General features: G+C 47.9%; 4 protein-coding genes across 4 annotated transcripts; 2 read left to right on the forward strand and 2 right to left on the reverse strand.

The window, feature by feature from the left end:
- The first annotated feature begins 218 nt into the window (after positions 1-218).
- On the forward strand, positions 219-1,385 carry CHC_T00005720001 (hypothetical protein). Its single transcript, XM_005717606.1, has 2 exons — positions 219-592; positions 731-1,385. The coding sequence occupies exons 1-2, from the start codon at positions 219-221 to the stop codon at positions 1,383-1,385; spliced, it is 1,029 nt and encodes a 342-aa protein (XP_005717663.1).
- A 2,341-nt stretch (positions 1,386-3,726) lies between these two features.
- On the forward strand, positions 3,727-5,890 carry CHC_T00005721001 (hypothetical protein). Its single transcript, XM_005717607.1, has 4 exons — positions 3,727-3,843; positions 3,952-4,509; positions 4,589-5,097; positions 5,236-5,890. The coding sequence occupies exons 1-4, from the start codon at positions 3,727-3,729 to the stop codon at positions 5,888-5,890; spliced, it is 1,839 nt and encodes a 612-aa protein (XP_005717664.1).
- Positions 5,891-19,156: 13,266 nt separating this feature from the next.
- Positions 19,157-19,606, reverse strand: CHC_T00005722001 (hypothetical protein). The gene has a single exon (XM_005717608.1). The coding sequence runs from the start codon at positions 19,604-19,606 to the stop codon at positions 19,157-19,159; it is 450 nt and encodes a 149-aa protein (XP_005717665.1).
- A 2,909-nt stretch (positions 19,607-22,515) lies between these two features.
- On the reverse strand, positions 22,516-23,526 carry CHC_T00005723001 (hypothetical protein). The gene has a single exon (XM_005717609.1). It carries the CDS (start codon positions 23,524-23,526, stop codon positions 22,516-22,518), a length of 1,011 nt encoding a protein of 336 aa, XP_005717666.1.
- Between the last annotated feature and the right edge of the window lie 607 nt (positions 23,527-24,133).

Genomic DNA, 24,133 nt, shown 5'->3' on the forward strand with positions numbered 1-24,133 from the left:
ATTCGAAGGCCCCGGCGGAACGACCTCACCGATAAGGTCGCTCCCAAGGTGGTCGATGGCCTCGTATGCCTCATGACGTCGAAAATATATAACGTCTTGGGCTCCGTGGCCACCGAAGGCAACGCGTTTAAGCCCCACACGATCGCCGTCGACACGTGCTCGGGCTACAACCTAACACATACAGCTCATTTCAACTCACCTCAAACAAACTCCTCACAATGTCTCGTGTCAGTTCATCAATCAAATCTTCCAAACGCACTCAGGGCAAGTCTACCCAAACCACCTCCAAGTCCCTCACGAAAACTACCGTCAAAATCCATGAGGCCCCAACCAGCCGCCTTTTGACACAACTCACTCGCTTGCAGGACCAAGAAGCCGGCTGGAATCAGACAACGTTTGATCTCTCGGTTTCAAAACCCACCATCGCCGTCGTCTATGATAAAAATGGAGCCATAGTCGGGTCTGGCACTCTGAATGCCATGTCCCCTCAAAGCTTTTGGATGGGCAACGTGTTTGTTGCCGAGAGCATGAGGCGCCGTGGAATTGGTTCCAAGTTGGTCTCGGAGCTTCTGAGCCACGCTGAAGCAAAGAAGTAAGTATACTTGCATTTCTAATGCCCTGTATCTCGCCTCTATCTCTTTCCTCCACGCCTCTTTCAATCACATTCTCTAACATCCGTTTTCATTAATCCATTGTCTACCCCTGTTCGCAATGTCTCGTGTCTTTTTAGGAGCCGATCTTCCGTTGTCCTCACCTCCACAGATCTCGGAATGGGAATGTACAGCCGCCTCGGCTTTAAAGTCGTACCTAGCATCAAGATCGTCATGTACGCAAGACCGCCTACAGTCGCCCCGACTCGTTCCAGCCTCAAGCCAAGAGTCCCAAGCAAGGCCGAACACGAAGAGGCAATCAAGTTCGATGAAAAGTCCAATGGTGCATCACGCGCATCGATGCTGCGGAGCATCTATAAGCAGTACGGGATGTGTGCAGTTTTGAAGTCTGGCTCGTCTATCGTGGCAGTTGCGTGGGGTCGGTACCTGGCAAGTCCTACAAAGGACCACCAGCCGGAGTTACAAATCGGACCCGTAGTTGCAAAGAAGTCTGAGTATGCGGCTAGCGTGACCGGGGAGCTTCTGAGAATGGACCAGGGCGGGCGTTCTGCAAAGAAGGGTATGTGTGGGAGTGCAATGGTTCTATCTGTGCAGCGAGGGAATGACAGCAAGCCTGGGATGCGGGCGTTTGAGTCAGTTGGATTTATGAAGATGGGAGAGATGCCGTACATGCGGAAGACACTTGGGAGGTCTTCGAGTTCATCTGATTCGAAGCTAGACCTTGTACGGGCAAGCTCATCATACCATGCGATGGCATGGTGGGATCTTGCATAGGCATGTCCAGTCATGCCCAGCGCTTGCAAACGAACAAGCAAGATGCTGAAAATCTCCTTTTTGGAGAGACACAATGATACAAACGCGAATTGACTTTCTAGGACCACGCCTGAACTTTAATGTGCCAACTTAACCAAGGCGTATAACTTATATAGATTCTTTGTTTCCTTCTAGCAAGTAGATCATATGAACATATTAAATATGGATATGTTTAAGTGCAGTATTCACATGTACATACCGCTTTCGCTCCTGTCGAGTGCAGTTCCTTGATCGCGTTGCAACAATAATGTGAGCCCTTCACTGACTTACATTATTGTTTCAATAGTGTGACTTAGCTGCGCTCATTTATAACTTTTGTACAAGCTATGGAATACGACAGAACGTCCATATTGAGATTCGTGCATATCCTTGTGTTCCATATTGACATAACTATGTCGGTATAGCTTTTCGGCATCGCTCCACCCCAACCGAAGTACGCGCTATAGAACCGCTTCCGTGAGACGCGCTTTGACTTGCCTGCAGCATATTCCCAACTTTTGTATATGGCCTCCTCTTTCCTGTCTCACAAGTCCGAGTAGACAGAGGAGGACATGCAAACACGCGCTCGTTACAGTACTCTACACAGAAATTAGTTTCCTTGTCAGGCCTTTTCCAAGCAGATCTTGTTACAAAATTGTCTTGCCAACATGCCCAAGATTGACTAACATAGCAAGAGGACATTATCTCAAAACTACTGCTACACAAACCAGAGAGGAAGTGAGAACTTCATAGAGTAACTTCGATCTGCGACTGCACTTAAATGAAAAAGGCCAACAAAAGTCTTTGATAGACATATGAGAAGGAGACACGACATATGAAATGGATACACCCTCCCTCGCGGCGCGGTCCATATTCTTGTTTTTGGCGATTAAGCCATTTTGTTCGTTTTGTTACTGGTGACGTGATGTTCCTGCCAAGAGCCGTCCCCGCATTGTTCTCTAGTGTCTATCGGACAGTTAGTGCTCATATGAGGACAAAAGTTATTTTACTTTTTCCAGCCAACCAGACTCGCGATTTTACTTCTGTTTTTTTAAACCAGAAGGCCATCACCACACGTAAAGCACTTGTATGTCGATTCTAGTGAAAACCAACTCGTTGATGCATATAAAGATGTTCAAAAGAAAAAGTCAGCTTACAACAAGCATTTTTCTTAAAGCTAATTTTATGCCAGCAGCATAAAAAACATTGCGTTGAGGGCTTTCCATTCGGTTCTAACTTCCGAAAAAGTTAAAACCAATCAATCTACGAAAGAAAAAACGAAACCGTGGCCATCAAAATTGAAAAGAAATAAAATGTGCAGACTTTTATGTTATGCGAACGCTTGGTCGGAGAGACACTAGCTAGTTGTTCACAAAAAAATTCTTCAACACCGATACGACGCCCGGGGGCATGTTTATATGATTGATAATATTGAAGGCTTCCGCTCGTGGGAAGTCACGCGTAGTCAAAAATGAATAAAGTGGTATCCTCTATTTTTTACGGGGTCCAGAACATCTGTCTCTATCTATACTCCTGTTCCCAGAGGGCTGTTACAGCCTGAGGTTTGCCAGCATCAGCGGATACGAAGGGTATATTTTGTCAGCAGATAACGGTACAGATGACGGTACCGACAGTACCGACAGTCCCGACAGTGAAATCAGTGAAGCAGGAAATTCTAAACAGCACAGTACAATACTGTGCTACAATAAGCAGTATCTCTTCATCTTTCAGGATGTAATAGAGGCAGAGTTTTACCGTTGCGGCACAGTTCGGTGTAAAACTTTGCGCTAATTAGTATGGATGGGAGTTTTGCTCCTCTTAAATAATTAAATAAATAGAAGCTGAAGAATATGATGAGTGAAAGTTGCGTCATTTTTAAATTTTAATTTATTTAAATTTAAATAGAGATCGTCTTTGGTCTTATCGAGGTCGTGGAAACGCTTTCGGACGACAGCACCACGCCGCAACGGCCGAGCCATGCGCCGCCGCGCGCGGGCCATTCGCCGTTCCCCCGCGGGAGCCGCGTCCCCGCACGTGCGCCGCGCGCCATACCCGCGCTCGGATGCGCCGCGTGCCGGCGCCGGACGGATGGCACGGCGGCCGGCGCGGCAGCGCGCCAGTGCGGCGCAGGTCCACACGCGCACGCTGCCCACTGAACACTCGCGCCCCAGGACACAGGGCCGTCGTTAGTTTGCGCGCATGTAGACTGAGCGGCCGCGCCCGTGACACACGACCGTCACCTGTATCTGCGCGCGCCGGCCTCGCCCTCTCCACCACGGATCCCGCGCTTGGCACACGCTGCCACCCCCCTTCTGTGCCAAACATGCGCGCTTGTCCCCTTTCCCGCCGTGTAGTCCCCGCGTCCCGCCATCTCCCCGCATCTTTATTTACAGATCCCCAGATCCCCACCTTCGCGCTCCGTGCCCCGCCTACGCTCGTGGTCCCCCACGCCACATTTGACAAGCCCTGCTAATTGTCACCGCTTCCCACCAGTACTTCACCCCCCCACGCACGCAACTCGTGCGAGTTGCGTTGGTGCGAGCACCAGCACCACTCCCCCGCTTCTTCCGCCCTCCGTCACTCACCAATCCACGCGCTGCCGGAAACAAGTGACAACTGTTACCGAACACCTACTGTCCTTTGTCCCCGTTTCAACTTGCTCCCCTTACACATGCTCACATGCTCAGTGTGCCACGACACCATCCACTCCGCCGCCCACCCCCAACCCCCCTCTCCTCCCCCCGCATCCTTCCCCATGCCTCCTCTTTCGCGGACGTTGTGTGCCACCCATCCCGCTCCTACGAAACATCTCGTCACTTTCACACACCAACTCACTATACTGTACACTCTCACTAGTCATTTCTATCACTACCGTAACGTGGATTACAAACCCGTACTTTTTTCCCGAACACGCCCTCTTGACTTGGTTTCCCTTTTTACAACTTTGGCGTTCTCATCGCCTCCAATCTTTTTGCCCCTCGGAGCTCCCTGTTGCCCCATCGGAACTACCGTCCACTGCCAACGTCTTTGTCTTTGTGCTTGTCTTTGGAAACTGTACCAAACCTCAACACAAAGCCCAGCTCAACTACCGAAATCCTTGTCCATAGTCTGCAATGAAGCATCTACTTGATCCTACATTGACTCCCACGCTGACCACCTTTGTTAAGAGCACCACCGCTCCCTAGATACACACTATTTTCCTCGCTATAAAACCTCACCAAACCTTCCTTCCCCCAACTAAAATTCCTCACACAAACAAACAAACCAACTCTCCTAACACATACAGCTCATTTCAACTCACCTCAAACAAACTCCTCACAATGTCTCGTGTCAGTTCATCAATCAAATCTTCCAAACGCACTCAGGGCAAGTCTACCCAAACCACCTCCAAGTCCCTCACGAAAACTACCGTCAAAATCCATGAGGCCCCAACCAGCCGCCTTTTGACACAACTCACTCGCTTGCAGGACCAAGAAGCCGGCTGGAATCAGACAACGTTTGATCTCTCGGTTTCAAAACCCACCATCGCCGTCGTCTATGATAAAAATGGAGCCATAGTCGGGTCTGGCACTCTGAATGCCATGTCCCCTCAAAGCTTTTGGATGGGCAACGTGTTTGTTGCCGAGAGCATGAGGCGCCGTGGAATTGGTTCCAAGTTGGTCTCGGAGCTTCTGAGCCACGCTGAAGCAAAGAAGTAAGTATACTTGCATTTCTAATGCCCTGTATCTCGCCTCTATCTCTTTCCTCCACGCCTCTTTCAATCACATTCTCTAACATCCGTTTTCATTAATCCATTGTCTACCCCTGTTCGCAATGTCTCGTGTCTTTTTAGGAGCCGATCTTCCGTTGTCCTCACCTCCACAGATCTCGGAATGGGAATGTACAGCCGCCTCGGCTTTAAAGTCGTACCTAGCATCAAGATCGTCATGTATGCAAGACCGCCTACAGTCGCCCCGACTCGTTCCAGCCTCAAGCCAAGAGTCCCAAGCAAGGCCGAACACGAAGAGGCAATCAAGTTCGATGAAAAGTCCAATGGTGCATCACGCGCATCGATGCTGCGGAGCATCTATAAGCAGTACGGGATGTGTGCAGTTTTGAAGTCTGGCTCGTCTATCGTGGCAGTTGCGTGGGGTCGGTACCTGGCAAGTCCTACAAAGGACCACCAGCCGGAGTTACAAATCGGACCCGTAGTTGCAAAGAAGTCTGAGTATGCGGCTAGCGTGACCGGGGAGCTTCTGAGAATGGACCAGGGCGGGCGTTCTGCAAAGAAGGGTATGTGTGGGAGTGCAATGGTTCTATCTGTGCAGCGAGGGAATGACAGCAAGCCTGGGATGCGGGCGTTTGAGTCAGTTGGATTTATGAAGATGGGAGAGATGCCGTACATGCGGAAGACACTTGGGAGGTCTTCGAGTTCATCTGATTCGAAGCTAGACCTTGTACGGGCAAGCTCATCATACCATGCGATGGCATGGTGGGATCTTGCATAGGCATGTCCAGTCATGCCCAGCGCTTGCAAACGAACAAGCAAGATGCTGAAAATCTCCTTTTTGGAGAGACACAATGATACAAACGCGAATTGACTTTCTAGGACCACGCCTGAACTTTAATGTGCCAACTTAACCAAGGCGTATAACTTATATAGATTCTTTGTTTCCTTCTAGCAAGTAGATCATATGAACATATTAAATATGGATATGTTTAAGTGCAGTATTCACATGTACATACCGCTTTCGCTCCTGTCGAGTGCAGTTCCTTGATCGCGTTGCAACAATAATGTGAGCCCTTCACTGACTTACATTATTGTTTCAATAGTGTGACTTAGCTGCGCTCATTTATAACTTTTGTACAAGCTATGGAATACGACAGAACGTCCATATTGAGATTCGTGCATATCCTTGTGTTCCATATTGACATAACTATGTCGGTATAGCTTTTCGGCATCGCTCCACCCCAACCGAAGTACGCGCTATAGAACCGCTTCCGTGAGACGCGCTTTGACTTGCCTGCAGCATATTCCCAACTTTTGTATATGGCCTCCTCTTTCCTGTCTCACAAGTCCGAGTAGACAGAGGAGGACATGCAAACACGCGCTCGTTACAGTACTCTACACAGAAATTAGTTTCCTTGTCAGGCCTTTTCCAAGCAGATCTTGTTACAAAATTGTCTTGCCAACATGCCCAAGATTGACTAACATAGCAAGAGGACATTATCTCAAAACTACTGCTACACAAACCAGAGAGGAAGTGAGAACTTCATAGAGTAACTTCGATCTGCGACTGCACTTAAATGAAAAAGGCCAACAAAAGTCTTTGATAGAAATATGAGAAGGAGACACGACATATGAAATGGACACACCCTCCCTCGCGGCGCGGTCCATATTCATGTTTTTGGGGATAAGCCATTTTGTTCGTTTTGCTACCGGTGACATGATGTTCCTGCCAGAAGACGTCCTCACATCGTTCTCTAGCTAGTTGTCACTAAAAAAAACTTCAACACCGATACGACGGCCGGGGGCGTGTTTATATTATTGATAAGCAGTATCTCTTCATCTTTCAGGGTGTAGTGGAGGCAAAGTTTTACCCTTGCCCTCTTTCACTTTGGTTCAGGTCCATGCTTTCGGAATTAACCATGTTGAAAAGTGTAGGTCAGGGTTGCGCTCCATCGTTCTCGACCTCGATAAGACCAAAGACGATCAATGACGCAACTTTCACCATTTAACTAACTCTGACGAAAAGAATATGTTCGTCGCTCATTTTATATCTTGAGAAAGCAACACTTCTACAGCCAAGCAGAGGTGACCAAGGTGTCCCCGCGAAACATGTCCCCATGTACATCTATCTTGTCGCGAGCGATGCTCTAGCAAAGTGTAAGCTTCATATGAGGACACTTGGCGAAAGAACCTTCAGTAAAGCGTCTTCTGAAAGGTGCACGTGAAGCGAGGCTCTTCTTTGAGTTATACCCTTTTATAACTTGACTTACATCGCAGTCAAAAGCCGGCTCAATCAACGCCCCAGCCTTGCCGACTGGCCCAGTTCTCAGCATGAAACCGTCAAGCAGCCGTTGGAAAGAACAGATCAAAGAAAAATTCCATATGCTTTGCGAGCGGATGCGCAGTGACTGAGACTGTTTTCCGTTTATGAAATCAAATGTCTACAACAATTTGAAGCGACAACTGCGAAGGCTTGGGCACAGCCCAGTGACCTTCAATGAACAGCTGTGCATCCCAAACTTAGACACTTGTGTTCACGTCGTCGATAGCGTATTCCCGAGAGGCGCATGAGTTCAGGGATTGTTAGCTGGACCTCTTTCCTTCGCCAGCATTTTGCCATCGTGTCTCTCCTCGTTACTGAAGGCATCACAATTCGAAGATTGTACAGTATTGGATCGAACAATCGCCGAAGCAGGGTCTGGGTAGACAGCAATGAACGGCGAGTGCCACGAAAGGGGAGCCTGTCAAAACAAATGGTCAGAAATGACTTTGTCACCGGCAACAAGCACACACCTAAAAGAAGGGCAAACAGATCGCGATTGGCTAACAGAAAGGCCTCTCGTCATGTTCTCAATCTCGTCGCTCAATACAGCTCTTTGTGTCACTCCTCCTGTATGCTACTGCTGTACGTGTGCATCATTCGTTTCCGATGAGGGATTGAGTCGTAGAGTCATTATGTCATTTCGCCAACATCATCTGATTACCGTTTCGTCCACAAAGATGTTTTCGCGCACTTTTGACTGTAATAGTGGCGACACTTGCGTGTTTCTCTGACTCTTCCCACGTTCACTTCCCATTGGGTGTTGCTCACAGGTATAATCTCAGACAAACTTTGTTCATTGTCCGCATATCCCCACTGGTATATTAGTTGTTCATTTTTCCCCCAGTATACATCTCTTCATTGAGCATTTCGAGGTTTCTTGTGATTCATATGAACGATTTAATATTTTTCAAGATTGTCACCTATTGATTTAAGCCAGAGCAATTGACAAATGATGGAGAATGTCGCTATTGCTGTGTCGAGAAATCTTCTCTTTTCGACACACGACCTTCTATGTTGTGGATCCTAAAATTTGTAAGCGGTCACCTAGAAGAAAATCAATATTTCTTGCTTTGTAGAGTAGAACGTGGAATGCTCAACGACAACATTCAGCATGTTACGTGACAGAATAGTAATAGCGAAACATTATAGATAGAAGTCAATCTGTTTTTCACGGCAATATAGGGTCCACTGTCTACTCCAGATGTCTATGGCGCAATAATGGGATGGAAATCTCATCGATCTTCTCTGCTCCGCGGATGTACAAGCTCAAAAAGCGTTTGCGCTTGGATTGAAGTCATTGCGAGTAAATCAGGGTTGGAAAAAGTGTCGTTTTGTTTTGGAGTTCGTGCTGAAACATAGGTCGGTATAAAAGATGAACGTAATCTCTCACAGCGAACGAAATTATTCTTCTCACAACTCAAACAAAAGAACCTACTGTCTTCGAGATAACTATTCACTTCATCCACAGAACCTCTAACATGTCACCCGTCCATTCCGCCCCCCACTCTGCGCGAAGCCCACATAGCAAAGCTACGCAGCTCACCTCCAAGCCTACAACCCAAACCACCGTACAAGTCATAGGGGCCCCGGACCGCGATCTTCTGGAGCAGATTACTCGCTTTGAAGATGAGGAAGCTGGGTGGAATCAGACACCGTTTGATCTATCAGTCACAGAGACCACCATTGTCATTGCTCACGACAAAAAGGGCACTCTGATTGGGGTCGGGACGATTCATGAGGCGTCTCCACAAAGCTTTTGGATGGGCAACGTCTTAGTATCTCAGAGCATGAGGCGCCGTGGAATTGGTTCCAAGTTGGTCTCGGAGCTTCTGAGCCACGCTGAAGCAAAGAAGTAAGTATACTTGTATTTCTAATGCCCTGTATCTCGCCTCTATCTCTTTTTCTCTACACTTCTTTCAATCACATTCTCTAACATCCGTTTTCATTAATCCATTGTCTACCCTTGTTCGCAATGTCTCGTGTCTTTTTAGGAGCCGATCTTCCGTTGTCCTCACCTCCACAGATCTCGGAATGGGAATGTACAGCCGCCTCGGCTTTAAAGTCGTACCTAGCATCAAGATCGTCATGTATGCAAGACCGCCTGCAGTTGCCCCGACTCGTTCCAGCCTGAAACCAAGAGTCCCAAGCAAGGCCGAACACGAGGAGGCAATCAAGTTCGATGAAAAGTCCAATGGGGCATCGCGCGCATCAATGCTGCGGAGCATCTATAAGCAGTACGGGATGTGTGCAGTTTTGAAGTCTGGCTCGTCTATCGTGGCAGTTGCGTGGGGTCGGTACCTGGCAAGTCCTACAAAGGACCACCAGCCGGAGTTACAAATCGGACCCGTAGTTGCAAAGAAGTCTGAGTATGCGGCTAGCGTGACCGGGGAGCTTCTGAGAATGGACCAGGGCGGGCGTTCTGCAAAGAAGGGTATGTGTGGGAGTGCAATGGTTCTATCTGTGCAGCGGGGGAATGACAACAAGCCTGGGATGCGGGCGTTTGAGTCAGCTGGATTTATGAAGATGGGAGAGATGCCGTACATGCGGAAGACACTTGGGAGGTCTTCGAGTTCATCTGATTCGAAGCTAGACCTTGTACGGGCAAGCTCATCATATTATGCGATGGCATGGTGGGACCAGGCCTAAATGTGTGTATGTTGACATCTGGGCAGGAGGGATTTGGACAGTGGCGTTGGAGTTGAGTTCGATCAGATATCACTTATAGAGGATAGCATGGAGTGCAAGTGAATTGTTCAACTCGACTTGGAGCATGGTGTCTGTGTAGAAGATTTATCTCATTCTACTGTTCTTGGAAGATGTCGTTAAAAAGCTAGCTGATGCCTGTACTAATAAAGTTGCGTACTGTACTCATAAATGAAATTTTAAAACTTAATTTGTTGACGACTTGCGCTCTCCTCTCTATTGTGTGTGCCCATGGTGCTGAAGTTATAGATGGGACGGGAAAATTCATTTCTTGTAAATAGTTTCAATGCTTCTCATAAATACTTTTGGACTATAGATGGAACAGATGGTGAACAGGCAGTGCAGAACCTATCCTTTCAAGCTATCGTATGCATATGCCCAGTGTCGCTCGCTCTCAAACTATATTTCCGGATCCGCCTCAACCTTCCCAACGCCCTGCGCAAACAGCAGGCTGCTGTTCTGAGTGTTCAATGGGCCGCACGTCTGGATTTTACGTCTAAGATCGACCAGGATTCAATGCCTCAGAACGACATAGCACCTCGTAAGGCCATCCTCATGCTAATTTTATCACTGGGTGTATGCGATGAATTGGTTTTTTCAAGGCTGATGTTGCCAACACATGCGGCCCGCAGCATATAGAATGGCTGATCTACGAAGCCATCTGCAGTATGTATGAATGTTTTCATTTCACGGAGATCGAGTAGTTTCAACAGGGTTTAGCAATGTTTCTTCATCCAAGGCTCTCCATTTATGACAATACCGCAGGTCAATAATAAATGTACAGGGTGAAATCTTTCTAAAACGATGGACAGAGTAGGCGAAGCTTGTACAGGTGAGAAAATATCTAGCACTTGCAAGATGCCGGTTGGGTTGTGTAGACGCGAGTTCTTTCTTCCTCCCCAATGAAACGATGAAAGTTCCCACGTTTTGTGGCCTGTATCTCTCTTAGCGACCGGTACACCTGTCTTGGTTGTACTGCAGATAGTCTAACTGATATGCTGGTTGATCCTTCATTACAAGGTATTATTTTACAGCTACGCAGTCCCAATAGAAGTGTGAAGATCAATATGCCCGACTCAAAGGTTTGCGCAATTGTTCCATATGACTCAGTGCGGATCAATACATTGTTTTGTGGGGACGCACAAGACAGTCCTTGTTGGTATCAAAAGGAACGGACTCTTGACGCTACGTTCAGGAACCGGAGAGTTGAGTGTGGGCGATTAATCAATTTTCTTCGATCCTTGCAGAAATTGGGGACGGATTTGCTTCTTTTGCCACAGCTACAGTGTACTATTTTCAGTGCGAAGTGGGTGGAGAAACTGTCAGCAGTGCAGCTTGTTTTACTCTTGGAGCTGGCAATTTGCATTGTTGGTGCTTGTGTAACCCACTTGCGCAAAGGGATAGAAGGCAAGGACCGAAGGCAAGTAGACCTCTCAGACAGCCACTTGAAGGCAAAGGAAGCTTACAGTTTTTTCCCTCAAGGGGCCTTCGATATTAAGCGACTTGTTGATGTTAATGTGTGAACAGAAGACCGATGCCTCCTCGTTTACTCGTCGTCGCTCGCTAGTTATAAGTCTATCCTGAAGGACAGACTGTCCTGTGCGGTCTGAGACTGCAAAATGACTATTGGCGAATGTGATTGTGCGGTCTGACAGTCCCCGGGTTCGCCAATAGGGGTTTTGGGTCGACGAAGCTGAGCTTGTTGAGGAGAGTTTTCGTGCGTTGTGGGCCGAGTGGCTTTGTGAAGTAGTCGGCGACGTTTGTAATCATTCGCCTGGAAGATTCAACTCAAGGAAATGGTACACGTGTCTGTACATATCGATATGGATATCGATGACCCTTCGGACCATAATTTGTGCGTGAGCATTAATTAGATGTTACACAGTTGTGCACAGTCGTACACCGCTTACGACTGTACAGAGGCCACAGAAGGTGTTACTGTCTTTTGCTGATAGCATCCAACCTTTGTACGGGATAACACTTGGAAGAGTTAATTGCAGTGCCCGTCATGACCTAAGGGAAAATTGGAACTATGTAATTCTTCGTCTTCATGCCTAATTGCTCATGTTAAGCGCTGCACGACCTTTCAGGCGTGTGCTCGTAGCGCGGGTACCTCGTAATGGAGGTCTATAAATCCCGGAGCGCTGTGCAGCCTCCAGGAAAATAAAGGCATCGGACAACGGGAGCGTCTATCCGTCTGTGCGAGGTACCTTCTCTTTCTGTTTTTTCCCCACAAGTTGCTCCAAGTTGTCCTCGGAGGGGATGTGTTGGATTTTGATGTTTCCTTGTTGAATGTGGTTGTGTATGAGGTGATGTTTCACATCGATGAACTTTCGACGTTTGGTGGGCGCCGAGTTCTGTGCCACGAGGATTGTTGCTTTGTTGTCTACTAGAAGGGAGGTGGGTTCATGCTCCGGTTTTTGTGCGTCGGAGAGGAGGCGGCGGAGCCAGTGAGCTTGTTGCGTGGCTGCCGTGGCCGCGAGGTATTCCGCCTCACAGGTGGAGTCGGCTACTACGGATTGCCAAGCTGAGGTCCAGCTGATCGGCGCGTCGTGGAACATGTGTACTGCTCCGGTTCGGGATCGGCGTGCGTGGTCGTTGGCGAAATCTGAGTCGCTGTATGTGCGGAGGCTTGGAGAGGCGTTGGGAGCCTTGGCTTTGAACAGTATTCCGTGGTGTGCTGTACCGCTGAGGTACCGAAGGAGCCAATGGAGGTGGTTCTTGTGTGTTCGAGCCGGTTTGTGCATGACTGAGGCTAGCATGCTGACGGTGGGGGGATATCGGGCCTGGTGCTATCGGCTAAGTATCTGAGGTCTCCGATTGTTTGGCGGAATAGAAAGGATTGGTGCTGTTCTAAAAGGGGGTCGTCTTGCGCGTACGTGAAGGTTGCTTTAGGGGGTAGCGGTGTTCGCTTTGGATTGGACGACACCACGCCTGTTTTTGTAAGGATGGTTTTGGCGACGTTGGGTTGCGAGATGTGTATAGAGCCATCTGTGAGGCGTTGGATGTGCCATTTGAGATACCTGGCAGGGAAACCGAGACGTTTGATAGTGTATTTGGCTGCGAGAGTGGCGTGGAGCTCGTCTTGTAGCTCTTGAGAAGATGCAGCTGAAAGGAAATCGTCCATATTGATTGGGACTAGAATGAGGCCGCGTTTGGATTTTTTGTAGAAGAGGCAGGGGTCTGCCTGAGTGGGCTGGTAACCATGCGCGATTAGGTGCTTGGACAGTCCGTCGTGGTAAATACGTGCTGCCTGAGGTGTGCCATAGATATTGCGCATGAGTAGACCTGCTTTGCATGGATGTTTGAGGGTGCCGTTGAACCGGGGGTGCTGCTTGATGTATACCGGTTTCGTTTGAGGGAATTTCTCGTGGCGATAGGCGGAGCTGATGTCTAGGTGTTCTAGGGGCCAATTGTGCGTAGCTGCGATGGAGAGGAGTAGACGTACTGTAGTCTTGTCCGCCATGTAGGTGGTGACTTGTTCGGGGTCGTAATGTGTCCCCGGGGTCATGCGGTCGCCGCGTGCTGCGCAGCGCGCCTTGCGGTCGGTTACTGTACCGGTGCGATCCCGAATGTACCTGAATGTCATTGTGAGTGGTATGAGCTTCTCATGTATGGGGATCTGTCGGTCTGGTATCCATTTGATGGTTCCTGTTGCATCTAGCTTATCGAGCTCTGTGTCGTGTGCATGTTCCCATTCGGCAGCGTCAGGGTAGGTTCTGGCTTCTTGTCTGGTACGGGGGTCGGGTGTGGTGAGTTGTAGTCCGGTTCCGTGTGTTGCTGCTGGGAAAGTGCGGAGGACGGCTGTTGTGGTCACTGTAGGGTCATGTGTTTTTGTGTACGGACGGAAGTCTTGCGTGCGTGTGATGTGGTACTTGCTTGTGTGTGTATCTTGCACTGTGATCGAGTGGGGGCTGTTGGAGTACATGTATCGTACTGCTCGGCTGCGTGTGTCTAGTTTGCGTTTTGTGCCGTATATAGGTATTGTGCCTAATTGTCCGAAGATGAGGAGCTGCTTCGGCTGTGCTTTCTGTTTGTGCCATAGTGTGTATGGGGCTTGTCCGGTGGCCCGATGAGGTATGATGTTGTATTTATAAGCCGCATCGCGTACTGCGTCCTCCCAATAGGCGTCCGGTAGGTTGGCGTGGTGGAGATTGGCTCTGGCGGCGTTCATGAGAGTTTGATTAATTCTCTCGGCAATAGAATTTTCCTGAGGCTGATGCGGGGTATTATTCTCGTACTTGATACCGAGGGAGGCGTAGGTGTGCAGCGCGTGGTTGGATTTAAATTCGCGTGCGTTGTCAGTGCGGTAGGTTCGAGGAAGGCGGTTGCGTTGCTTCAGCAGCGCGAAGAATTGCGGCATGATGATTCCTACTTCGCTTCGGGATTTGAGAAAATACAGCATGACGTATCTGGAAGCCGCATCTATGTACGTTAGGAAATGGTGGTTGCCGTGGTTGGATGGAGGATGGATAGGGCCGCATGTGTCAGAACTTATATAGTCGCCCGTGTCATAGTGGTGTTGAGTGGGAGAATGGCGTGCCGGTCGTTGCTTCGCGTGTGCACATGCGGAGCATGACAGTCGGTTTTGGGTGGCGGCGAGAGCGGGTGGAAGGCCGTGTAGCTTCCTCGATTTGGCGATGTCTTGTATTTTGCGTAGGGGGGCATGGTTGAGCTTTAAATGCCAGTGTTGTAAGATCTTGTCTGTGGCTTTACAGGGGATCGGTGGGATGGGGGGTGCTGGTATTGAGCTTACAGGTAATGGTGTAATGGATTTTCTTTTTGTGGTAGTGGGAGGAGGGGCTCGAGTGGCGATGAGGCGCAGATTGGCAGGGTTTTTGAAGGGGTTTGTGAACTGTGTTTTGACGACGGCGTGGGTGTTTTGGATCTGTGTTTCGGGGCGGGGATCGTGCGTGCGCCCCTTGCCTGTGCGTTCTTTGTTCTCTTCCATGCATACGCGTTGATGGGTGGGTCCCATGGGGCTGTGCCTAGGATAGTTTCACGGGAGCGCTTGTCGAGTATGTATGCAGCGTTGGGCGTGAAGAGGACGTTGCCTCTGGTCTTGGTGATGGATCGCACCGAGGGGAGGTTGCTTGTTATGTTTGGGGATACAACAGCGGGGATCTTGAGTGCATGTCCCTTATTCGTCTTGATCGTCGTCTGTCCGGCGTGCGTGCATTTAACGATTTGGTTAGTTGCGGCTTTTGCTTTGTGCTGTATGGGTTGTGGTGTCTGTATGGAGGCGAGGTTGGCCATGTGTGTTGGGTGGGCGCCCGAGTCGAGGATGTACGTACAGTAGTCCTGGTGCAGGCTGTGATCGGTTGTGTCGTCCAGCTCCATATCCGAGTCGTTTGTGTAATCGTCTTGACGTTGAGCGCCCCGTGCCGTCTGGTACGGCTTGGTGCGTACGGGTTGACGGGTACGATGGCGGGGGTGTGCTGCGTGATTGCACTCGGCGTCGGTGTGCCGGGGGTGGGAGACGCCTCGTGACATGTGGAATCTGCATGGATTGGATGGTACGGGGAGGTTCCGGCGGTGGAAACGGTTGTAGCATTGAGGGGCCGAGGCTGGATTTCTGAAAAAATTTGAGCCTCCGGCGTCGCCGTGTATTTGAGAGGTGCGTGGTTGTGACGCTTGCCGGTACGGGTCCATTCGATTGAACTTGTGCACAAAGTCTTTTGTGTCGTTGGGGTCCAGGGCAATGAGTTGGCTGCCAATCGCGGCCGTGGCGGGGTTGGACCGCAGGCCGTCGATGAGGAACTCTACTGTTGTTTTGGGGTCGGCTATTGCTGGGAACCGTGCTGCGATCATTCTGGTTCTGATCTGCTCATGGGCCTTGATGTACTGATCAAGAGTCATACCGGGCAGAAAGTGTGTCTGCTCGGCTAGCTGCTTTAGGTATTTGTGGTCTGAAGCGTTGGTTGTGTCCAGGTGAGAAGTGACTGCCTGTATGAGATAGTAAGAAGTTGGATCGCTTGTGGGGGTGAGTATGAGGTTGGCTATGTGGGCTGGTATGGACGTGATCAGCTTGCCGAGTAGGTAGTTCTTGTTGCGGTTGAATGTTGCTAGATCGGTGGGGTCTTGTGGGGAAGTGGGGTTGCTGATGATGTGCTCGATGGCGTCGATCGTGTGTGCTGCTGCTCGAGTGGCCACGATCCACGGCCCGTAGTTAGTCGGGTCGAGGCGGGGGATGTCGGGGCGTTTTTCCATGGTGCGTATGTCCTGGTGAGTGTTGTTTGTGATGTGAGATGTAGTGTGATTTGTCGTGTAGTTTGTTGTGTAGTTTTTCGTTTGGTTTGTCGTGTTTTGTGTTGATGTCGTAGGATTCGTCGGTGGAGGGATGTATGTGGGGGGCTGAGATGGGGTTAGCCTGGGGCTCCTCCGGGTTGGGAGGGATCGGTTTGTTCTTGTCGTGGTGGGTTGCGATCGTGAAGCGGGGAAGGTTGAATTATGCAAGGTAGCAAAAGGTGCCCATAACCTGTGTGAACAGAAGACTGATGCCTCCTCGTTTACTCGTCATCGCTCGCTAGTTATAAGTCTATCCTGAAAGACAGACTGTCCTGTGCGGTCTGACAGTTAACAAGCGTGATGAAGTGCTCGTGAAAAGGTTTAGTGTCAGCATCTTTCAGAGCGAGAGGCTGTGTCGGACAGTATGTTCTGGGTGCGGATGAGACGATGGTCGAAATGGTGCCAAGTGTGACATGTTCCGCACTTGCTTGTGCGTGTGTGACGATGGGCATACCGTACCAAGGGTACAGTGCGCACTGAAAGTATAAGGACACAATTAGACCTTTCTAGTAGGCATGGTCGATTTGCACAGTGATTACAGTGCGTTCCAAAATGATAGCCGAAATTCGAATTTTTACGTAAGTCATACAAAAATTGACTACACCCGGTTTCCAATCGTCATAAATATCTAACATGTATGTGAAACCTCTCGCATACAATACTGAACGAATACTGCCCATCTGCGAGTCCGGATATAAACTTCATGATAAACACATGTTTCAAAAATATAGCTTTTATTCCAACTATATCAAATTTCTCCCTAATAGACTTTTTCTCAAAACAGTCATCACTTCGACAAAGACATACCAAAATATTCAATTACAGGGCTGTCATACAAAAGCACAGTGTCAATGCGCAAAGCCCCCACCAAAATGTAAAACGTAAATATTTCGAAAATGACGTCACGGCCAATTAAAAGTTCTCATCGTTCCTCGATCAACCGTTAATGCGCAAAGACCAAACGGTAACTGAAAAGACCAACCGTTATTCGAAATGACACAATAACACAGCAAAAACCATAGCACGGGTCTCATGTGCCGCCAGTCATAGTCAATACATTAAAAAGCGCGATGCCCTTCCAGATCAGCACGCTCAGATCGGCACGCTCTTTCCAAAAAACCATCCCGACACATCAACTATGACCCCCATCACCCCTCAGGACGCTGCCGAGGCGCTCAATATTCTGGCAGACACTGCGCTAAAGCGCCAAATTGAGCTACGAGACTACTCTAACGGCGATGCCCCCACTGAGTCTGATGATGAGGCTGACTCCTCTTCCCCCATCTTTGATTCTTTTCATACTTCTGGAGGCTCCAAAGCCATTAGAGATATGATAAACTCTTCACCCCGCGAGTTCCACGCTTTGTGGTTCGAAATATCAGATCATGTGACTGCCACGTGGAATGTTGAGAGAGGCCGAAAATCAAAGTACACTGGGAAAGACGTCCTCTTTATGATGCTGACAACTCTTAAGCATGGCGGACAGTGGGACTTTTTAGGCAATATGTTTAAGGTCAGAGGATCTACATTTGAGAAAACGGTCATGGGCTATATGCCCGTCGTTTCAGACTACTTGTATAATTCGTTCGTTGTGGAAACTGCTGATGCTTATACCATGGATGATGCGTTAGAAAACAAGGTGTTCTTCAGTCACTTTAAATATGCACGTTATGCGACTGATGTAACGTCCCAACAAAGCAACAGGCCATCTGGAAACATGCAGGAAGGCAAAGTTTATTTTAGTAGTCAGCATAAGCTGTACGGACTGAAGGTGGAGGTGTCCCTTTTGCGGAACGGACTGGCAATCGGTTGCACGAAACACTACCGCGGTTCTACTGCTGACGTCGAAATATTTTATCGAAACGTTAATTTTCACGAGGCAGCTCTGAAGAAATCGGACGAGACTAAGCAGCTGCCAGATCCTGGGATTTTAGTGGATGAGTACCCTGACCACTGGGCCGTTTTGATGGACAAAGGGTATCAGGGGGCATCTGAGTATGTGCGTGCTGTAGTTCCGCGCAAGAAGCAGCCGAACAGAGCCATGTCTTTGGAGGATACAACCTACAATCGCAAGGTCTCATCCGATCGTATTGTTGTGGAAAACTATTTTGGGAGAATGGGACAACCATGGACCGTAGTATCAAATAAGTATCGCTGGAGTGAGGGCTCGTATGATTGTATATTTCGTACCTGTCTTGCGCTGACAAATATGCACGTTCGTAAGAATCCGTTACGGGCTTCTGATCACCAGTTTTTCGAGACTGTTCGTAATCGTCTGTACTGTATTGGGGAAGATACAGTCCAGAAAAGGAAGCGCGTACAGGAGCGGTGCAGACAGCGCCGTAAACAGCGCATGGATATGCGGTTTCGGCGTATGAATGGCTCTGATGACGAGGATAGTGACTGTGTGCTGGGTTTCTGAGAACCGTTTAGTACAATTTTAATAAAATGTTGACAGGTGTGCAGTTACTTGCATTTGTGGATGCGTTGTGATTGTCACCTCGCAATACTGGCAGCACGGCTTGCAAATGCGCAAAATGTTATGATTTCTTAGTTTACGGTGTAATTCATGAAAATGTGTGTTTTTCGTGAACGTGGCGATTTTTGAGGCATTTAATTAGGTTGCTCTTTTTGCCTGTTTCACCTGTACCGTTGCATACGCGCTGGTTGATTGTATAATTAGGAGAGGACTGAGTATTTGGGAAATTTCTCAGTTTATCGTCTGGAGACTTAATAACCTGTCAAATCGCCACTACGCACAATAGCCTTCAAACACCTACTCGGCATTAACGAAATTAGGCTATTACAGTAGTGCAATGCGATTCCATTCCAGCACTGCTGTATGGCATCAACCAGGGCGTCACGTGAGGTGAACTGCCTCCCGTTGGCGTACACTGCACGTGCCAAGTGGCCCCAAACGTTCTCAATCGGATTCAGATCCGGAGAGCGAGAGGGCCACGGTAGCAAATTAATTTCCAATTGATTTAACCACGAGTGCGTTAAATTGGATCTATGAATAGATGCCCCATCTTGCATAAAAACGAGTGAGTCATCATGATAACAGTACGCAAATGGTAGCAAATAGTTGTCGAGAGTAGTACAGTAAGCAGCAGAATCCTGCATACCGTTTAAAAATGCCAACGAGGACATCCCTTTTGATGAAAATGCTCCCAAAATCATAACGGATCCGCCGCCAGCCTGTCGTGAGAAAAATTGCTGTTTTTCTTTCCTCAAATCCCTCCAATAGTACTGGAACCCGTCAGGCCCATCTACATTGAACTTTTTCTCATCAGAAAATATCACATCGTTCCATTCCTGTGACCAATAAGCATGATTGGCAGCACAGTTTACACGGGCAGTTTTATGAGCCTCAGTCAATAGTGGGACAGAACTTCGTTTCTGATACTTGTGTGTCCCCTGTTTCCTAACCTGACGCCATATTGTTTGGCGTGATACTTGTAAATCGAGATTTCTTTAACAGAGGCGCAGCTCTGAGGTTCTTTAGAAATCTCCATTTTTATCCCCCTTTTCCCTCGGTGGTAACTTTGACGGTCTTCCGGGACTCTTTTAGTCCCATACGATTCGGGATCTCTTGAAAAGTTAGCGACGATCTTCCTGGATCGACCCAGACGCCTTGCTATTTCAGTAGGTATGAATCCTTCCTCCTTAAACGCGAGGATTTTTCCTTGCTCAACGAGCGTTAATTTGGTTTCTCTCGGCATGCTGGGTTGTGTGAACCGGTGGTGTGAGGTCGGAACTTGCTCTGGGAGTGGTGAGGACCAATGTTAAACTATGTTGAGGCCTTTATCGCATTTAAATATCTTTTTATTTTGCACGGAGTGTATAAAGGCTATAATTATGTCACTAACGGATACGAACAATTGCTTGTCTGCCCAAGCTAGATGCTGCCGTTTTAGTTTTAACGTCTCCACAATGTTTCCGCTTTGTCTTGGAGTAATATGTGCTAGTCTTTTTCTGAAGAACACTTTTCTGACTACAGTACGACATTTTTTCCGAAACGGCTATATTTTTGTAACGCACTGTATGTGTTCTCCGTTGTGCCCTTACTGTACTTGTGGAGCGCGAAGCACCTCCACAATTATTAATCAATTACTGAGAACAAGGATCATTACATTAAAGATTGACCAACATATAATATTGTCCGCAATCTGTTGACAGCGCTGTAAATTCTGAAAATAGATACATACTGCTGAGACTGTCAATGATCACGGCTTGGACAGCATGCAACAATGCGCTTGATTGGATTCTCTTCCTGCCCATTTTCAAAAATCAAGGCACAGAACCCGCCCAATCCGTTTCACCATAAAACCCATATGCTGTACAGTAGAATATTCGTGTTCACACAGTCCCGAGATCCCACACCACACCATGAGCCATATTGTACACACCTCACCAGGCGATGCTCTCTGTCTCCTTGCAGATTTGCCTGCAGAACGCAGTAATGAACTCAACCAGTATGACGAAGACCCCGCTGACATTGACAGTGACGAAGAAACGGACTCGGACTGTCCCATTCTGGATTCTTTTGTGGCTGATGGAGGGGAGATCGCGGTTTTGCAGATGACAAATTTCACACTTGCAGAATATCGGGGACTGTATGACGGTCTACGTCCATTTCTCGTCATGAACTACAACGTCGGTCGCTGCAAAAGGTCAAAGTACAACGCTAAAGATGTCCTCTTTATGGCACTTACCGTGTGCAAGACCGGCACGATGTGGGACTTCGCCGCGAAAATGTTTAACATGAAAAGCACGTCAATTGAACGACTGGTCACAAATTTCATCCGAATGGTTACACCCCTTGCCTACGCTGCATATGTAAAACGGGGTGCGGAGAAGTTCAAAATGGCACGTGTATTCTCAGATCAATCGCAATTCCGAGTATATGGCATGGCGAGGTACGCAACGGACGTAACCTTTCATCAGAGCAGCCGTCCGCGCGGAAATCATGAGGAGGCAAAGGGACATTTTAGTGGGAAGCACAAGATGTACGGATACAAGACCGAGGTGAGTGTGTTACCGAATGGCGTAGCAATTGGGGCGAGTAGACATTTCATGGGATCCGTTGCAGACGTTGACATATTTTATGATAACATCAGATGGCACAGAGAGGAACTCCGAAAATCTTCGGAAGAGTGTAATGTCATTGACGTTGGTCCGTTGATAGAGCGTTTCCCGAGATATTGGGCAGTATTTATGGATAAGGGCTACCAGGGAGCTGCCCGAGACGTGCGAGCAATCTTCCTGTCAAGAAGCCGAAGGGGCGAGATTTGACACGAGCAGAGATAAACGCTAACAAACAAATTTCCTCGGATCGCATTATTGTCGAAAACTTCTTCGGTCGACAGTGTACGCTTAGGGTATTGATGGCTAACAAGTGGAGGTGGGCTGAGTCGAACTACAATACGTTTTTTCAATTTACTATGGCCTGAACTAATGCACATGTGCTCCTACATCCGCTGAGAGATGAAGATGGTAACAAGAGGAGGCAAATTATCAACAAGCGCTTGCACGTTATGGAAAGTACGGCTGTAAAACGTCGCCGTGTACAAGAGCGCTACAGGGTTCGTCGTCGTGCGCGAATTGAGCAAAGGTTGCCATGCAGGTCTTTGTTGCAGGGGGCAGGTGCTATGACTGACGAGGAAGCGGAGTAAATGCGTGTCAGTTGCATATCACAGGAACTAAAAGGATCACTGTTGTCGAGGCCGACCTCGGCAGTTAGTGATGATTTATGAGGATATGCCGTAAATGTGACGCCATTTCAATCAAATCGGTCTGAAAGCATCATTTTGTAGATAGTGTGTATTCCGCTGGCCACATCATCTATGATGCGGTGGACTGTGACTGCTCTCAAGACTTATTGAAACCTTGACCTTACACAAAATTACGAAAGATATGATCATGAAAAGCAGCTCAAACGAAAGGGAAGAGAAAGCGTGTACAGAAACTGTAATCGTTTTTATAGTTTGGTACTTGTACAGTGACTTATCTCTAAAAACTGAATACAACCGCACTGTAATTATAAGGACAAACAAAAAGTGCAATCAAAACCCTTCTTTATTTCGATCTCAATAAGACGTGCGGTCGCCATTCTTCTGCAAAACAGCAATGCAACGCCTCTGCATCTGCATCAATCCAACGAGATTCTCAAGAATACTGTGGTCGAAATTCTGCCAGCAATCGACACTAGCCTCAAACAGCTCTACAGAATCCTGATACTGCCTCTCATTTCCATACACACTCCTCGCTAAGATCCGCCATAGATTTTCGATGGGATTGAGGTCTGGTGAACGCGAAGGCCACGGTAAAACAGCAACGCCATTGTCCGTAAACCATTTCTTGGTATAAAAAGAACGATTTATAGAGGCGTTATCTTGCTGATATGTCCAATTCTCACCATGCGTCTCTCCCGCAAACGGTAGCAAATCGTCCTTAAGTATTTCACAGTACTTTGCAGAATCCTGTTTCCCATACATTATTACTAAATTTTTCCGTCCGTAGTAAGAGAAGCAAGACCAAATCATTAAAGAATCACATCCTTGGTGACGTCTGCTTAAAACTTTTTTCTCCTTTCTTAATTCATGCCAATAGTAATGACAACCATCGGGGCCATCCAAATTGAACTTCTTCTCGTCAGAAAAAATAATTTTGTTCCATTTCTCATCATCCCAAGTAACATGATTTTTAGCCCAATCTAGCCTTTGTTGCATATGCATCGGAGTGAGGACTAGAGCACTTATAAACTTGGTGTACTTTATATTTAGATTAGTATCTTTCCTCGAAAGAGCTTGTACGTGCGACCGGTGGACCGGTAAATCGAGTGCCTTGCGGATCTGATTGGCAGACTTTTCTCTTTTAGAAGCCTCCCTTATTACCCTGCGCTTTAAACCGGGCGTTAGCTTAGGAGGCATTCCACTCCTCTTTTTAGATCCATATGCCTGCGGATTCTTCATAAAGTTGTGCACGACGGTCTTCGACCTGTTGATGGACTCTGCGATCTCTCGGACAGACAAACATCCGTTGTGGAGAACGAGAATTTGACCTTTTTCCACGTCTGTTAATTGCTTCCCTTTCGGCATGTTGAATAGCTAGATGGTGGGCATCGATTGGCGGGGATGGCCGGCCATGTTCGAGAAGATAGTACTGTAGCGTTTTGGTTGCGCGAAAAATGGTTTACTCTGCTACGTTATCGGTAATCGTGTATTGTCCTTATAATTACAGTGCCGTGGTATTTAGTTTTTTAAAGATAAGTTACCGTACAAGTATCATACTCTAAAAACGATTGCAGCTTCTGTACACTCTTTCTCTTCCCTTTCGTTTGAGCTGCTTTTCATGATCATATCTTTCGTATTTTTGTGTAAGGTCAAGGTTTCAATGGTGTCTTTATACTTTCAGTGCGCACTGTACCTCTTTACCGAGGGTCTTGTAGTTTACACTTTTCGCTTGCTCCAGTGCCGTACGATTTACAATACAGTATTGAACTCCAATACTGTAATGATGAGGTGATTAATTACAGAGCAGGGAATTCTCTTCACTCCCATCACTATATTTACAGTATCGATTTCTCCACTACGCACAGTGGACACTAGGTATTAGTGCCGCCGTGTGCGAATACTAGATAAATGGCACTACTCTGGGGCGACAGTGATCAGTTGGGTGAACCAATGCCCGTCTAAACCCCGTTAT

The sequence above is a fragment of the Chondrus crispus genome, genomic scaffold (genome assembly GCF_000350225.1).
Source record: "Chondrus crispus Stackhouse genomic scaffold, scaffold_31, whole genome shotgun sequence".
NCBI lineage: Eukaryota > Rhodophyta > Florideophyceae > Gigartinales > Gigartinaceae > Chondrus > Chondrus crispus.

Coding starts and splice junctions, on each gene's coding strand:
- CHC_T00005720001 (XM_005717606.1), top strand. CDS start 219: ATGTCTCGTGTCAGTTCATCAATCAAATCTTCCAAACGCACTCAGGGC. Junction 593..730: donor AGCCACGCTGAAGCAAAGAA/GTAAGTATACTT, acceptor GTGTCTTTTTAG/GAGCCGATCTTCCGTTGTCC.
- CHC_T00005721001 (XM_005717607.1), top strand. CDS start 3,727: ATGCGCGCTTGTCCCCTTTCCCGCCGTGTAGTCCCCGCGTCCCGCCAT. Junction 4,510..4,588: donor TACCGAAATCCTTGTCCATA/GTCTGCAATGAA, acceptor ACCGCTCCCTAG/ATACACACTATTTTCCTCGC. Junction 5,098..5,235: donor AGCCACGCTGAAGCAAAGAA/GTAAGTATACTT, acceptor GTGTCTTTTTAG/GAGCCGATCTTCCGTTGTCC.
- CHC_T00005722001 (XM_005717608.1), bottom strand. CDS start 19,606: ATGATTTTGGGAGCATTTTCATCAAAAGGGATGTCCTCGTTGGCATTT.
- CHC_T00005723001 (XM_005717609.1), bottom strand. CDS start 23,526: ATGCCGAAAGGGAAGCAATTAACAGACGTGGAAAAAGGTCAAATTCTC.